A 17,125-nucleotide genomic window follows, 5' to 3' on the forward strand; every position below is an offset into this window, starting at 1 on the left:
CTGCATTGTAACATTGAGATTAGACTGAAATTCAAAGATGTTAGAATACTGAGACTTTAAATACAAAATCATGAAAGGAAAATTTAACCTTGGTTACATGTGTTTAATGTGAAAAATAGTAATGTTTAGTCCTTGAACTTTACTTCTGAAATTCAGTGCCTTTGAAATTAATTTCAAAAGGGAAGTCCAATGGGTAAATGCTACTATATTGCATGTTCAGCCCTTGGGTCAGAGGATAAATTTTTACCCTCAAATTTGCAAGCTGGTAACACCTGCTTACAGGAGACAATAAAACCTTAAAGAAAGTACAGATTATGGGGTTCACACTGATAATCAGATGCAAGACATTACACTGAGGTTAGCATAAAGGCAAATGAATTTAAATGCTCAAGAATAAGGCAGTGGCACAAACATTACATACTTCTTGTAAACAGTACATGCTCTAAAACAATTGACAAGCTCTGAACACAGTACAGCTGATTTTTATTTGGGCTGATGTAAAAGACTGATTTTAGATTGGATTACCAACATGTGTCGATCCTGTTTCTCCACCATTGACTAGACTTTTGGAGTATGCATCTAACATTTAGTTTGCTGGTTCTATAGGTAGGTTTTCCATCCTATACATGGAATTTTTTTTTTCCCATTCTGAATCTTACCCTACTGACTCCAAGTTCTATGTGAAAAATGGAGGGCTATGTAGAAGGGAAAGGTTAGATTAATTTTAGTAGATTAAAAGGTCGGCACAACATCATGGGCTGATGGGCCTGTACAGTACTGTTGTGTTCTATCTTCTATAGCAATTTAAAAATTTTCATTGCAGCAAATTAATCCACATTACTGAACAGTTAACTGATAAATTAAGACAGTCAATAGGAGGAGTTGGAGAAAATACACCACTAGGATTAGGTCTCCTTAACTTGCAGATGCTTTAGCATGGATCTAATCCATGAGTTTGAGAAAGAATAACAATTATGGATCACCAAGTTACATTTTGTTTGTTAATGCCAGTTTGATGGGTATGAAATGATGCTTCTCCCCCCAAAAAAATAATTGATGGTTAATGTAGATCCATGAGCCATTAATAATAAACAATTAAATCAATGTATTTGATCTTTACCCTGATAATCCAGTTATTATACAGCCTGTCATACAGAAATAATAATAACACATGTTACAGGTAGACCTTGTATCCAAAGATGTATTTTGTATTGGAAGAATTTGTATTCAACATACCAAGTATTTTTGCAGTGTCATCTGTGTTGGAGCTTGTTGCTGTCTGTGAGACCACATGGCTTTCCCTCTCTGGAACATTTGCAGGGAGGAACATGGTGCTTGGCATCATCATCTCGGGAGTAGTTACCTATGTGGAAGTATTTCAGCGATTAAGAAGCAGCACTTCATTCTGTGGGCTCAGCATGCAACACTCTACATGAAATAACGTGTCAGGAGCACGCTTTTATTGTCAGAAAGGGATAGGAAAACACACTGAACCATCTAACACACAGAAGGCATGCATCTTGTTGCATAAAATTCATACTAGCATTATTGATAACATTTCTTATTTGTTCATGAGATGTAGGTGGCGAGGCCAGTATGTACTTTCCATTACCGAGAAGGAAGCGGTGTGCTGGACCTTTACATACGTCATCAAGATTCAGCATTTCTGTGCACCTGCATACGCAATTAGGCCTGGAGTCATGCATTGGCCAAGCTAGGTAAGGATAGTAAATCTTCTTTAATGAAAGGGATTTGTGCACCACTACACTTTCATAGCTTTATGGTTATTATTGCCAATGCTTCTTATTCCAGATTGAACAAATTTAAATACATCATCTGATTTGGATTAAACTAAACTTGTGCCTCTGGATCAACTTTCCTGGCCTCCCGTTTTCTTATTCAGTAACATAACTGCAATGCTACTATATTTATTAATCAAATACTCAGTCTCTTTAATTTGATGTGATATATTTAACCTTAACTTCTGTTTTAGAAAAGCGGGATCATTCTTTCATTCTTTTAAAGTATAACATCCAACATCTACACAGAAAATTAATTCAGTGCAACTTTCCCCCAGTCATTCCGATAATAATTATTTGTATTTTATTGTTTTACATTACAGTGAAATCTCAGAACTTCCATCTAAATTCTTCATAGTTCACTTTATGGATAGACATCTCTCACAAATAACTTTCCCTCTCTTTCCTTATATGGCATCTTAAAGCAGGAGTTCCCAACTCTGCTTGACTTGACCAAGCTCCAGATCCCAATTTTTACTGTTGTTAGGTGGTTAGGCAGGAAGAGAGGAATGCAAAAATTCCCATTGTTAAAGACGTCTGCAGCCTCACAACAGCCAGAAAATCTATCCCCACCCACCCTATGATCTCTCAAATGCTCGTTTGTACACACAGGCTATTCATAAGTTGGGTATTTTTAATTCGTGGAGGACCTGTGCATGTTCTCTACTTTGTACTTTGTTAAAATCAAGCAGCATTGCAGGATCTCTTTCACAGGCCCGTCCATGAATCTAAAAAACACTACTTCCCTTCTCTTTCTTTGTGGAATATAAAGGCCTGCAGGATTGTAACTTATAATGACTCATCATAATGTTTTTAATGTTTTGTCAGATATCACAGATGTATATCATAAAACAAATACAATGTTATTACAACAACAATGGTTGTTCCTGTTAACTGAGAATATTTTTGAAGTGTCAAGGTAGCACAGCATCATCCTAGCAATGATAATCAAGAATGGAATCCTTTATTTGGCCTTCCACAAGTTTTTAAGTAATCCTTTTGAATGGATAGTCAATGGCTTGTTGGCTTATGTGGTTAAGAATTTGTTAAATTGGTGAAGTCTGTTTAAAGGGAACATTTTGAAGGTGTTAAATATAATCGGGTTAAAGACATAGTTTCCCAACTATAATAATAGAACAATCTATGTTGGAATATTTAGTTTGATTGATTCTTTCCTGAAATTATTCTACTCTATAGGTACTTTAACATACTGCACTGAACTCCAGACAGATAATTTTCATGACTCATTTGTTTCTTTAAATTACCTAACTGAGGTATACTATTTTCACCGACGTATACTATGTTTCCATTGGTAGGCCTAGCTATTTGTACCTGCCCAGTAATGAATCAATGAAGTCTGTCACAAATATACTTGAAGTTAGCAGTGATAACCATACTTATTTTTTTTAAAAATAGCTTTACTCATAAAAACATCTTTCACACACATGTAATAATAAGTCACTGGGAAGAAGGGTACTAACATTTGATGATTATTGGTAATTAAAGCATGAACAAATCAGAATTGTTCATGTAAAGTGCATATTGATTTGATTTCATCAGATATCACAGATGTATATCGTAAAACAAGTACAGTGTTATTGCAACAACAATAGTCGTTCCTATTAACTCAGAATATTTTTTGAAGTGTCAGTGTAGCACGGCATCATCTTAGCAATGATAATCAAGAACAGAATCGTCGGGTTTGAGGAAAAGAATATTTCTTCAGGTCTTACTTTATTACCATGTAAATATCAACTTTTTTCATAGAGAAGTCATCAGCCCCACAAATTGGTAAACGTAACTTTTCTGGGTTAAATGGATGAGTAAGATAGCCTCACTAGGAGCAACCATCTACTGTTTTGTTGAATAATAATTATTATTCAAAATTCATTTTTGCCAGTGAAGTTTGAATTGAAAAATATTTAGAAATTCTAATGTAGTATTGAAATTAAAAGGTAGCTTCAGTTGTTACAATGCAACAAATGACTTTTGTACTTCAAAGGTGAAAACCAATCATGTGTGAATGACAGCAAGAATAGACAAAAATTCATCAACTCTGTTATCACACAGAACCTATTTAATCATAATCAGTGATTAAGTTTAGAGAGAGCAGTGTGGCTGTACAGAGCTTGCCGTCACTTTCATTCAATTAATTGTTGAAAAATAATAATCAAGTTCTCTTGCTACTCTGCATTTTAATCAGAGGGCACAGTTTATAATCATTAACCCTTGTGCAAAGGAATATCTAATAACTGGACAGCCTTTTGTTGACAAGGGAAAAAAAACGTTGAATTCAGGGGTTTAAAATGAAGAAATTGTAAGATAGATACTGAAACATGAACGATGAAGTGAATCATTACTTTGTACAATTTTTATTTTCACAATAATTGCATGCAGTAGGTGTTTATAATATTGGAGAGATGTTTCAGTTTAAGAAAGCTTGGATCAACAACTATAAGCTGGTGAGATCAATGGGACTGATGAATTGTAGCTCTGGGGGAATGGCAGTGGTCCAGTGAGAACAGCAATGATTGCCTTCTCTCAAGATGTCAACACATTTGCTCCTTTGCTCCATCAACCAAGACATTCACTTGCCTTTTATTTGGTTAATATAGAAGTAGAGTGACAACTACAATCTTAAGTCAGGTTATGCAGCAAGCATAATAGAGTATATCACTGCGTTGCCTTCTTTTAACTTGTGAATTTTGCTTTGAATTGCTGAATGCCGGCTGTGGATGACTACAGGATTATTCAGGACTTTAAAAAAAAAATCCTTTATGTCAGCTAACCGCATCTGCCTTCATCTGTGAGGATTTTCTTCATCGTTTCCATGGGGTTTAGTGGAATGTAACAGCAATGATCTTCTGCCCTTTTTGCAAGATCGGTATAGTTTCTTATGAACTCCATTTGCTTTTTTTAGGCTTCAGGATTGGAATGACACTGTCAAGAGTTAAAGACATGGATTCAAAGCAGCTTGTATGGATCCAGATGTTGTTGATGTTTTGGTGAACAGGAAGGTAGTCCTTTCCCCTTGGAGTTCCTAGTGGACTGAATAGATGAAGAAGTAAACAGAATAACCAATCATGACATACATTGACTAGGAGGCTCAGTACCTAGCTGGATATAAAATCAAATAGAATATAGAACATAGAAAACCTACAGAACAATACAGGTCCTTCAGCCCACAAAGCTGAAATATGGTTACTTCTGGTCTGTACCAGTGATTAGCTGCTAAGTACACAAGGTTTATCAGTGACATCTAAATAAGAAATCTAAATCTTTGATACTGATACTGTTCAAATTGTACTTGCCAGTTTTTAGACCAGGTTGGCCCTTATCTTTTGTTCTGGCACAAGTAAGTATTTGGAGAAGGTCAATGTTCTGCCAAAGCCCACTCACAGTGCTGCCACTTTCTATGATGTTTCCATCCTCCTGTCATCGAGGTAAGTTATAATAACTGTAGTTTTGTGGGGGTTTGAACTGAATTACCATTTTTGGAAGTATTGTACCAAGTTGCTTAGGTCTGTTTCAAAGCACATCCGTGGCCACCAAAAGGGGCTGCTTATTCTACTGAGAAAAGGTCATACACAGTTGTGAATGTGTAGCTTCATGGGTGGCCTGGTATTCATGTGGATAGAGAAGGGTATATAGTCTGAGTATTAAAGCTTATGGAAGTCTCCTGTAGAGAAATCAGGGAGAACCCCTGGTTCTTTCACCAGTACCTGCTGCTGAATGCCTTCCACGTACTGATGCACAGTTTTCAATCCACCAATATTGATCACTCCCCACTGATAGGAGTCATAATCTTCATCAACTCCCCTAATAACTAAAATTAACATTGGCATATCAACAGGCATGGAAATTATTCTCTCCGGGTGCTGGCGAATCTCTTCCATCACAGGGAATCAGAATCAGTCGGCTGAACATGTTTGATTCTGTAAATCTGGATCACCAGTATCAACGATAGAACTCTACTTAGACCATGTATCAGACAAAGGATATTGGAATATCTAGTACAAAGTTAGATTTTTTTTATCACAGCATTGCATTTCAGAGTTTAGGCAAAAATTACAGTACAGTCATCGAGCCACATAATGAATGCCAAAAATCTTAACAAACTAAATCAATTCTGATCAGAGGAGAAATTCTTCAGTGGATAGTGTGATACAAAGCTGGTCATAGTTGTTGGAGCCCCATCATCTTAGCACTGAGCCAGCACAGTGAGAGTTCTTGAAAGCTGCGTTATGGGCTCAAATATCTTTTGATGCTTTATCAATTGCTTTTAAATCAGAAGTGAGGCTGTTCGCTGATAATTGCAATCTTCGTTCATCTGATATTGAAATAAAGACGCTTGCTTCATCAAAGCTGGACAGAATTCACACATGGGTTTCACAAGTACAAAGCAATGAACGTCTTTCACAAGGGAATACCTAACAAGTTTCTTTTGTCATTCAGCAGGATTAACATTATGATTGTCACCTATATCTCTAACGTCCACCCAAGCACAAAGGGAGTGTAACTCCAGTGTGTATATGTCGTAAGACACAGGAGCAGAAATTAGCCTATTTGAGTCTACTCCAACAGTCAGTCATGCTAATTTATTTTCCTTCTCAACATTCTCCTGCCTTCTCCCTATAACCTCTGATGCCCTTACTAATCAAGAATTTATCAACCTTTGCTTTAATATACCCAATGACATGCATTCCACAGCCATCTGTGGCAATGAATTCTACAGATTTATCACCCGCTGGCTAAGGAACTTGCTTCTCATTTCTGTTCTAAAGAGACAACCTCCTATCCTGAGGCTATGTCCTCTGGTCCTGGACTCTCTCATTATTGGGAACATCTCTCCATGTCCACTCTACCTAGGCCTTTCAATTTTCAGTAGGTGTCAATGAGATTCCCCTAGCCACCCTTTTCTTCTCAATTCTAGTGAGTACAGGCCCAGAGCCATCAAATGCTACTCATATTAATCATTTCATTCCCTGGATGATTCTTGTAAACCAATGCCAGCACATCGTTCCTTAGGTACTCTCAATACTCCAAATGTGGTCTGACCAATGCCATATAAAGTCTCAGGATTACAAACTTGCTTTTATATTGAAGTCCACTCAAAATGAATTCTAACATTGTATTTGCCTTCCTTATTACCAATTTAATCCTTGAGTTAACCTTTAGGGAAAGCTGCATGAGGTCTCCCAAATCACTTTGCACCTCCAGTTTCTGAATTCACTCCCCATTTTGAAATAGTTTACACCTTCAGTCCTTCTACCAAAGTGAATGCATGACCATACACTTCCCAACACTGTATTCCACCCACCACTTCTCTGCCCATTTTCCTAATCTGTGCAAGTATTTCTGCAGACTACCTGCTTCCTCAACACTACTTGCCCTTCCACCTATCTCTGTATCATCCACTTGACCACACAGCCATTAATTCCATCATTGAGATCATTAAAATATAATGTGAAAGGTAGCAGACTCAATACTGATGCCTGCAAAGCACAATTAATCATTGGCATCCAACCAAAAACGATCCCTTTTATTGTCACTGCAGAGGGTTGTAAATTTAGTTGGCTCCATCTTGGGTACTAGCCTACAAAGTACCCAGGACATCTTCAAGGAGCAGTGTCTCAGAAAGGCAGCGCCCATTATTAAGGACCTCCAGCACCCAGGGCATGCCTTTTTCTCACTGTTACCATCAGGTATACACTCAGTGATTCAGGAACAGCTTCTTTCCCTCTGCCATCTGATTCCTAAATAGCCATCAAACCTGTGAACACTACCTCACTTTTTAAAATATATATTTTTTCTAGTTTTTGTACGATTTTTATTCTATCCCATATAAGTATACTGTAATTTATTTATTATTATTATTATTTAATTTTGTTGTTTTCTTCTATATTATGTATTGCATTGAAGTGCTGCTGCTAAGTTAACAAGCTGTACGATATGTGCCGGTGACAATAAACCCGATTCTGATTCTGACCTCATCCTTAATAATGGACTAAAACATCTTGCCAACCACTGATGTCAGGCTAACTGACCTATCTTTTGCCTCCCTCCTGACTTAAAGAGCAGAGTGAAATTTCCAGTTTTCAGACAGAACATAAAGTGTTGCTTTTCCAACCTAACTGCAGAGGAAGCCACAGATAGACATTTCAGAATGGGAATGGGACGTGGAATTAAAGTGGGTGGCCACTGGGAGATCCCGCTTTTTCTGGTGGACGGAGTGTAGGTGCTTGGCGAAGCGGTCTCCCAATCTGCATTGGGTCTCACTGGTATACAGGAGGCCACAACAGAAGCACAGGACACAATATATGAGGCCAACAGACTCACAGGTGAAGTGTCACCTCATTTGGAAGGGTTGTGTGGGGCCCGGAATGTTAGCGAGGGAAGGTGTAGGGGCAGCTGTAGCACTGTTCCTCTTGCAAGGATAAGTGCCGGGAGGGAGATCAGTGCGGAGAGACAAATGGACAAGGGAGTCGTGTAGGGAGTGATTCCTGCGGAAAGCAGAAAGTAGGGGGAGGGAACAATGTCCTTGGTGGTGGGATCCTGTTGGAGATGGTGGAAGCTGCAGGGAGTTATGTGCTGGATGCAGAGGCTGGTGGGGTGGTACGTGAGGACAAAAGGAACCCTAACCCTGGTTAGATGGTTGGAGTGAGACTACCTTCCCAAAACAATCCTTTTAAGGGCAAATAAAAGCCCAATTTGCAAGTAAAACATACATTTCAAGAACAATTTAATAAAAGAAATTCTTTGTTTTGATGAATTCAGAAGCATTGCAAAGTAGAATGCTTTTTGTAGGGGTTGGTTTTTTTTTGAAACTATGGCCATATTCCACAGCAAGTCATTCCACTTGGGCTAGCAGTTTGCGGTGAATCACCGCAGTCTGGCTGGGAAATAGCAGATCTCATGATCTCATATTATCCATGTGATAACATACAGCGGATGAAAATTCACTGCACAGTAAATTCATTAAGGAGATTCATATTTCTTAGCCAATATCAATTCAAATTCAGCTTTTTTTTTACTGTATAGAGTAAAACAGAACATATTACAAAGTCTCCTGGTCTAATATTAAAAGAATTTTATTGGAAAAGTTTGGAACTTTGGAGTATTCTGAATAAACACTCTCTGGCTTCCAGCCGGGTGTAAGTAAAAGTTGATACCTGTACCCGGCTGGAAGTCTGAGAAGAGTTTATTCATCATATATGCCAGGAAAGCACTAGATCCTTTTTCACTTTGGAGTATTCTTATGGAAGAACCACATTTAGGTAGGTTAACCAAACACAGGAAACTTGTAAATCAGTTTCTGGCAGGTTCTGTGCACTACTGGATTAGCGATCAATTAAACAATAAATAAAACAAACCCATATGGCAAATTTCATTGTTGGCTCGTACATGGGATACCTATTCTTGTAAAAGGTTTGAACTGGAAGAAGTTAAATATTTTTCCTACATTAATTTCCAATTTGAGGTTGATTTACTTAGAAACCAAATTAATTTCTAGTTAACAGATGGCAACTACCAGAGAAACATAGAAACATAGAAATCCTGAGGTCAGTTTTAATTTAGACAATTTAATTGGCAAGCATAGTTCAAAATGGCTGTCATCTCACAGGATTCCTGCTTAATGAAGCACAACCATCTTCATTGCCTATGTTTAAACTAGACAAAAGAACACCCTTTTGTTTACTTCAGAAGGACACGGCATTCCTTCTTTAGATCTAAAACATGTAAAATACTTTTCCATATGGACTGCGATGAAGAGATTAATGATTCGTTAAGAACCATAGGTTTTGCTTGCAAAAACTATATTGCAGCTGAAAAACTTAAAACCGATGGTTAAACCTTTCCTTCACTTAGCCTCTCCCTACTTTGGTGAAATACTGCCATTACATTTCTAAATTTGCTATTCAAATATAGCTGGAACTCAAGTGAATTTGAAACGTTTTACCAAATTAATTTGTCCTTTCAAGCAAGTTGTTAGTTGAAACTCCTCCTGTTAAGGTGAGTGGGGGAGGGCTGCAAAGAGGATACTGTATATGTTATCTGTGGCTTTCTAAGTAAATGCACAGGAGGTTTGCTTCCGTTCTGTAAAAAATGACATCAGAGAAAATAATTTACTTCAGATCTCCAGCTTTTTCTTGTGGAAGTGCTTACACAAATTCAAGGCAGATATATCACAGGTGTTGACCTATTCTTATTTAATTTGTGAAAGTGATTAAAACTTAATAATCTAACAAGATTTGTTGCTCAATTGCTAGTTTATTGACCCCATTATGACATATTATTCTGTCAAATTCCTAAAAAAATGGCACAACTGAACTTCTCACAAATGTAATGAATGAGATGTGAGGTACACAGTCCCCCCTGAGCAGAGACTAACTCATCTTTTTATCACAACCTTCATGGGTTGTCATCTGTTGAACAAATTTTCATTATTACTGTATAATGATAATTTCATGATAAAACATGATACTAGATCTCCTATTAGGGAATGAGACAGGGTAGGTGATAGAAGTTTGTGCAGGAAAACACTTTGTATCCAGTGAACATAATGCCATTCAGGAGGGCACGGAGCGACCACTCCCCGCTGAACATCGACGGCTCCTTGGTAGAGATCATAAAGAGCACCAAATTTCTTGGTGATCACCTGACGGAGAATCTCACCTGGTCCCTCAACACCAGCTCCATAGCAAAGAAAGCCCAGCAGTATCTCTACTTTTTGCGAAGGCTGAGGAAAGTCCATCTCCCACCCCCCCCATCCTCATCACATTTTATAGGGGTTGTACTGAGAGCATCCTGAGCAACTGCATCACTGCCTGGTTCAGAAATTGCACCATCTCGGATTGCAAGACCCTGCAGCGGTCTTGGATAATGAGGTCAGCTGAGAAGATCATCGGGGTCTCTCTTCCCGCCATCACAGACATTTACACCACACGCTGCATCCGCAAAGGAAACAGCATTATGAAGGACCCCATGCACCCCTCATACAATCTCTTCTCCCTCCTGCTGTCTGGGAAATGGCTCCAAAGCATTCGGGCTCTCACAACCAGACTGTGTAACAATTTCTTCCCCCAAGCTATCGGACTCCTCAATACCCGAAGCCTGGACTGACATCTTGCCTCACTGCCCTGTTTATTATTTATTGTAATGCCTGCACTGTTTTTGTGCACTTTATGCAGTCCAGTGTTGGTCTGTAGTCTAGTGTAGCTTTCTCTGTGTTTTTTTTATTATGTAGTTCAGTCTAGTTTTTTGTACTGTGTCATTTAAACCACGGTCCTGAAAAAGTCTCATTTTTACTGTTTACTGTACCAGCAGTTATGGTCGAAATGACAATAAAAGTGCCTTGACTTGATTAGTTTTAAGGTCATTCTGGATGGTCAGGTCCTTGGATTGAGATGCTCAATTGGAGAAAAGCCAATTTTCATGGTATCAGAAAGGATCTGGCAAATGTGGATTGGGACAGGCTGTTGTCCGGCAAAGGTGTACTTGGTAAGTGGAAGTCCTTCAAAAATGAAATTTTGAGAGCAGAGTTTGTATGTTCCTGTCAGAATAAAAGTCAAGGATAACAAGTTTAGGGAATCTTAGTTTTCCAGAGATTAAGAAAAAGGAGGAGGTGCATAGCAGGTACAGGCAGGCAGGACCAAATGAGGTACTTGAGGATTATAAGAAATGCAAGGTAACACTGAAGAAGGAAATCAGGAAAATGAAAGTAAGACATGAGATTGTTCTAGCAGACAGGGTGAAGGAGAATCCATAGGGCATCTACAGATATATTAGGAGCAAAGGATATCAAGAGACAAAACTGGTCCTTTTGAAGATGAGAATGGTTATCTATGCATGGAGCTGAAAGAGATGGGGGGGGTGGTTAAGTGGATTTTTTTGCATCTGTGTTTACTTGGAAGATGGATACAGAGTCTATAGATGTGAGGCAATGCAGCAGTGAGGCCATAGACCCTATACAGATTGCAGAGGAGAAGTTACTTGCTGTCTTGAGGCAAATGATGGTGGATGAATTCCCATGGCCTGACAATGGGTTCTCTCAGACCCAGTGGGAGTCTAACGCAGAAACTGCTGGGGCCCAAGCAGTGATCCTTAGCCACAGGTGAATTGCCAGAGGATTGGAGGCTAGCTAATGTTGTTCCAGGGAGCCTGCAGATGGACATTCAGAATGGGCAAAGAAGTAGCAAATGAAATACAGTGTTAGGAAGGGTACGGTCATACAATTTGGTAGAATGAATAAAAGCATAGACTGTTTTCTAAATGGGGAGAAAGTTCAAAAATCTGAGGTGCAAACAGACTTGGGAGTTCCTAAAGTTAAATTTGCAGGTTGAGTCGGTGGTGAGGAAAGCAGATGCAATATTAACATTAATTTTGAGATGACTAAAATATACAAACAAGGGTGTAATGCTGAGTCTTTCTAAGGCACTGGTGAGAACTCCCTTGGAGCAAGTTTTGGTCCATTATTTAAGGTAGGATATGCTGACATTGTAAAGGGTTCAGAGGAGGTTCACAAGTTTGATTCTGGGAATGAATGTGTTAACATATGAGCAGCGATTGATAGCTCTGGGCCTCTAGTTGCTGGAATTTAGAAGAATGGGGGGGGGATCTCATTGAAACAAGTCAAAGGTTGGAAGTGCTAGATAGAGTGGATGTGGAGAGGATACTCCCTATGGTGGGAGTCTTGGATCAGAGGGCACAGCCTCAGAATAGAGGGATGTCCATTAGAGCAGAGATGAGGAGGAATTTCTTTAGCCAGAGAGTGGTGAATCTGTGGAAATCGTTGCCATAGGGGGCTGTGGAGGCCAAGTCGTTGGTGTATTTAAGGTCTTGTGGTTTACGAAATGCTGTAAGAATAAACCAGGAAATTATAGGCCTGTGCATTTGAGATCAGTAGTGGGAAAGTTATTAGAAGGTATTCTAAGGGACCAGATATATGAGTATTTGGATAGATAAGGACTGATTAGGGATAGACAACATGGCTTTGTGTATGCTGGATCTAACCAATGTTATAGAGTTTTTAGAGGAAGCTACCAGGAAAGTTGATAAAGGCAGTGGGGCAGAGACAAGGACTTTCACAAGGGTGGTTGGTTAAGAATGTTCAATCGCTTGGCATTCAAGATGAGGTAGTAAATTGGATTAGATGTTGGATTTGTGGAAGAAGACAGAGAGTGGTGGTAGATGGTTGCTTCTCTGACTGGAGGCCTGTGACTAGTGGTGTGCCACAGGGATCGGTGCTAGGTCTGTTACTGCTTGTCATCCATATCAATGATCTGGGTGATAATGTGGTTAACTGGATCAGCAAATTTGCCAGATGTCATCAGAATTGGGGGTAACTGACATCAGAGACTATCAAGGATTTCAGTGAGATCTGGGCCAGCTGGTGAAATGGTCTGAAAAGTGACAGATGGAATTTAAAGCAGACAAGTGTGAGGTATTACACTTTGGGAGGACCAACCATGGCAGGTCTCACACAGTGAGCAGTGGAGCACTGAGGAGTGCAGTGGAACCAAGGGATCTGGGAACACAGACCCATAATTTCTTGAAAGTGGCATCACAGGTAGATAAAATCATAAAGAAAGGCTTCTGGCACATTAGCCTTCATAAATCAATGTACTGAGCACAGTAGTTGGGATGGTATGTTGAAATTGTATAAGATGTTGGTGACGCCTAATTAGGAGTATTGTCTCCAGTTTTGGTTACCTTCTGACACGAAAGATGTAAATAAGGTTGAAAGAGTGTAGAGAAAATTTGCAAGGATGTTACCAGGACTGCAGGACCTGAGTTATAAGAAAAGATTGAATAGGTTAGGACTGTATTCCTTGGAACATAGAAGATTGAGGGGAGATTTGATGGAGGAATACAAAATTATGAGGGGTATAGATAGGTATAGATATATAAGCAAACATGCTTTTCCACTGAGGGTGTGTGAGGCTACAAACAGAAGTCATAGGTCAAGGGTGAAAGGTGAAATCTTTAAGGGGAACATGAGAGGGAACTTCTTCACTCAGGGTGGTGAGAACGTGGAACGAGCTGCAAGTGGTGAATACAGGGTTAATTTCAACATTAAGAGAAATTTGGGTAGGTGCATGGATTGGAGGGGTGTGGAGGATTATGGTCCGGGTGCAGGTCGATGGTACTAGGCATATTAAAGGTTCAGCATAGCGAGATGGGCCTAAGGGCCTGCTCCTGTGATGTAGTGTTCTAGGACCATAACTGCCAAAAATTTCAAATCAACAATAATCAATATTTGCGGTATTAAGAACTTTTTTGGTTACCTGTAGCATATAATAGTACATCCCATTATTGCTTATTTATTCAGCAAATTTGCTGCCAATTCTGTGCCAGAGGCTTCCTATGTAGCTGGCAGCCAGGCCAGATAAATTTGGCTGATTCATATAGAATCATAGAAAAGTACAGCACAAAGCAGGCCCTTTGGCCCATCTAGTCTGTGCTGAACCATTTAAACTGCCTATTCCCATCAACCTGGACCCAGTCCATAGCCCTCCATAACCCTTTGATCCATGTATCTATCCACATGTTCCTTAAACGTTGAATCCACCACTTGCACTGGTAGCTTATTTCACACTGTCATGACCCTATGTTTGATTAAGTTTTCCCTCATGTTCCCTTTAAACTTTTCACTTCTCACACTTAACCCAATACCTCTAGCTGTAGACCCACCCAACCTCAGGAAAAAAGCCTGTCTGCATTTACCCTCATAATTTTGTGTACTTCTATCTAATCTCCCTTCAGTCTTCTATGTTCCAAAGAGTGAAGTCCTAACCTATTCAATCTCTCCTTATAACTCAGGTCTTCCAGTCTTGACAACATCCCTGTGTATTTTCTCTGCACTCTTTCAGCCTTATTTACATCGCTTCTGTAGGTAAGTGTCCAAAACTGGACACAATACTCCAAATTAGGTCTCACCAAGGTCTTATACAACTTCAACATAACGTCACATCTCTTATACTCAATACTTTGATTTATAAAGGCCAATGTGACACTACTTTCAATGAATTATGAACCTGTATTCCCAGATCCCTTTGATCTGCAGCACTCCTCAGTGCCCTACCGTTCACTGTGCAAGACCTACCCGGTTGGTCCTGAATTGCAGCACCTCTCACTTTTCTGCATTAAATTCCATCTGCCATTCTTCAGCCCATTTGAAAGTCATTTGGGATGATCTAAAATCACTAGGTTTGTTTGACTGTTTGTATTAATCACACATACAAACCTTTGGGGACTGTTGTGCGAATACAGCAGTACCAAAGATTGAAGCATTCTAAAATTTAAAATGTATTTCATAAACTTTCATTTGTACTTAAAAGTTGTATGCATTTTGCATTACAGAACCTGGTGAGTTCTCTGAAATGCTAGTGACTGCATTGGGATTATGACCTTACAAAGTATGTGTGCATTTTATGAACATCTACTCTAGCTTTGAAGTGTGCTTATTCGTATTTCAGGTGTTAAAACAACATACGGTGTTCTATTTGTTACTCTACTCATCAAAGTATTCTCCGGAAGACTGAAATGAACAATATGGAAACAGATTCATAAGTTGCATTATTAGAGAATCTCAGTCATCAGGTCTGAATTAACATACATGAGCCACAGGTGCAATAATGGAAGGACAGTTCTCATAACCCTTGTCCCTTTTTTAGTATGTATTCCAAAAACATCTACAATGTAGGATCTTCAGAAGTGGTGCAAGGAGAAATAATCTCCCAGAATGCTTCTATTATTTTCTTAATAAACCAGAACATGTTAAGCACGTTCTTATATAGTGGTGTGGTTTGGAGACGTCATTTGAGGGCATTGAGGGCTCACGGGGAGCCATATGGATTAAGTGTACTGTATACAAACTGTACTTTCATTAAATGGAGTTGAGGACTCTGGTGATGCTGAGAGCTCTGCAGCATAAGCAAGAAGCAGTAACCATAACGACAACCGCTCTTGAACACTGACTGCCAAATCAGCAGCTCAGGTATATTCTCCTCTATTTGACAAACACAATGCTACATTAATTGGTGATGATGAAACCCATGTTCTGAATTAAACAGTCACTCACTGTGCTGCACTTCAAGATAAGGAGGGATTCCCTTTTATGAGCGTGGGATCTTATAATAGATACACAGTTGATTCCGGTTAATTGAGCCATCGATTAATCAGGGCAGCTGCTTATTCTGGACAATTGTTAAAGAAGAAAAACAACTCGAGAAAATAGCTGGGATTCCCATAGTTTCTTTGGGACACTATGTCACTTAATTAGGGAGGAGATGGTTGCTGAACAGTTTCTATCCAGTGTCAGGCGCCTGCACGTGTGGCCATTACACAGTGCACCAAACTTAGAGCAAACAGTTTTTAAATAGTGTCTGTTGTGTGTGTGTTTGTATTCACAAAGGAAAGATTTGTGTCACCAATCATTAGCAAGAAATAAGTGGTAAGACAATTTGGAACTGTTGTTGACGTTGGTTGAAGCATTTAGGCTCGGAGATGCCAAAAATGGCCAGCAGTGAAAATGAAACAATTTCACTATTTCAAAAAGTTAAGAACTATGAAGAATTTGAACATATCGATAGTCACCTTGAATGCTACAATGAAAATGAAGTTTTTGAGGATGCAATCGTTGAAAACATTGTATGAAGGCAGTCCATCATCTGCAGTTAGTGTCTGCGCTGATTTTATTTATTTGGAGGTAGTTGTCTGTCATATCCAACAACGACAGGAAAACCTGTGGAGAATTTTTGAAGTAGAAAAGCCGTTGCATTGGGGCAGTTCCACTCTCTCAATTTCAGAAGTCCAGGTCCTCACAACTTCAGTCTTCCTTGGTTGCAGTGGATGACCATGACTTCTTTTGGGCCTTGTCATGCCCTTTGCTCTCCACAAAGCATTGCTGAACCACTTCCCTGCCTGTTGGATCCCACTGTAGATCTCATCCACTCAGTCCACCAGAGCTGACTTCATTTACAATCAGTCAGCAGATGAATTCCTCTGCTGATAACTATTAGGAACTAATACAGTTTTATAGTACTGTAGAGGTATTGGTAGTCTTCTAATTTGTTCTGTATTTCATTTATCTATGAAAATTGTTACTCAGTTAAATAGTAGTTTGTCTTTTTACCTTAATTATTTCCATGAAATTTTGGCTAATTGGGGCAGCTGTTTAATTCAGCCAAAACATTGGTCCCAATGTGCCATAATTAACTGAAATCTACAGTATACAGTCAGTCCTCCTTATCCGCAGGTTCTGCATGCGCGAATTCAACCAACTGTGGATCGGAAAAACTCAGAAATTCTCTCTCCAGCATTCA

General features: G+C 39.2%; 1 protein-coding gene and 1 long non-coding RNA gene across 3 annotated transcripts in view; one reads left to right on the plus strand and one right to left on the minus strand.

Annotated features, from left to right (window-relative positions):
* The window catches only part of zfhx3b (zinc finger homeobox 3b), a 446,200-nt gene that overhangs the window by 13,841 nt on the left and 415,234 nt on the right, over positions 1 to 17,125 (minus strand). For both annotated transcript variants that reach the window (XM_059993123.1, XM_059993124.1), the window contains exon 8: positions 1,237 to 1,363. In XM_059993123.1, coding sequence (XP_059849106.1) covers positions 1,237 to 1,363 — 127 coding nt within the window. The remainder of the gene's footprint in view (positions 1 to 1,236; positions 1,364 to 17,125) is intronic.
* The window catches only part of LOC132406960 (uncharacterized), a 46,249-nt gene that overhangs the window by 1,152 nt on the left and 27,972 nt on the right, over positions 1 to 17,125 (plus strand). The window contains exon 2 of the long non-coding RNA XR_009516319.1: positions 1,577 to 1,718. This is a non-coding gene — a long non-coding RNA (uncharacterized LOC132406960). The remainder of the gene's footprint in view (positions 1 to 1,576; positions 1,719 to 17,125) is intronic.

Source organism: Hypanus sabinus, chromosome 17 (assembly GCF_030144855.1).
Source record: "Hypanus sabinus isolate sHypSab1 chromosome 17, sHypSab1.hap1, whole genome shotgun sequence".
Lineage (NCBI taxonomy): Eukaryota > Metazoa > Chordata > Chondrichthyes > Myliobatiformes > Dasyatidae > Hypanus > Hypanus sabinus.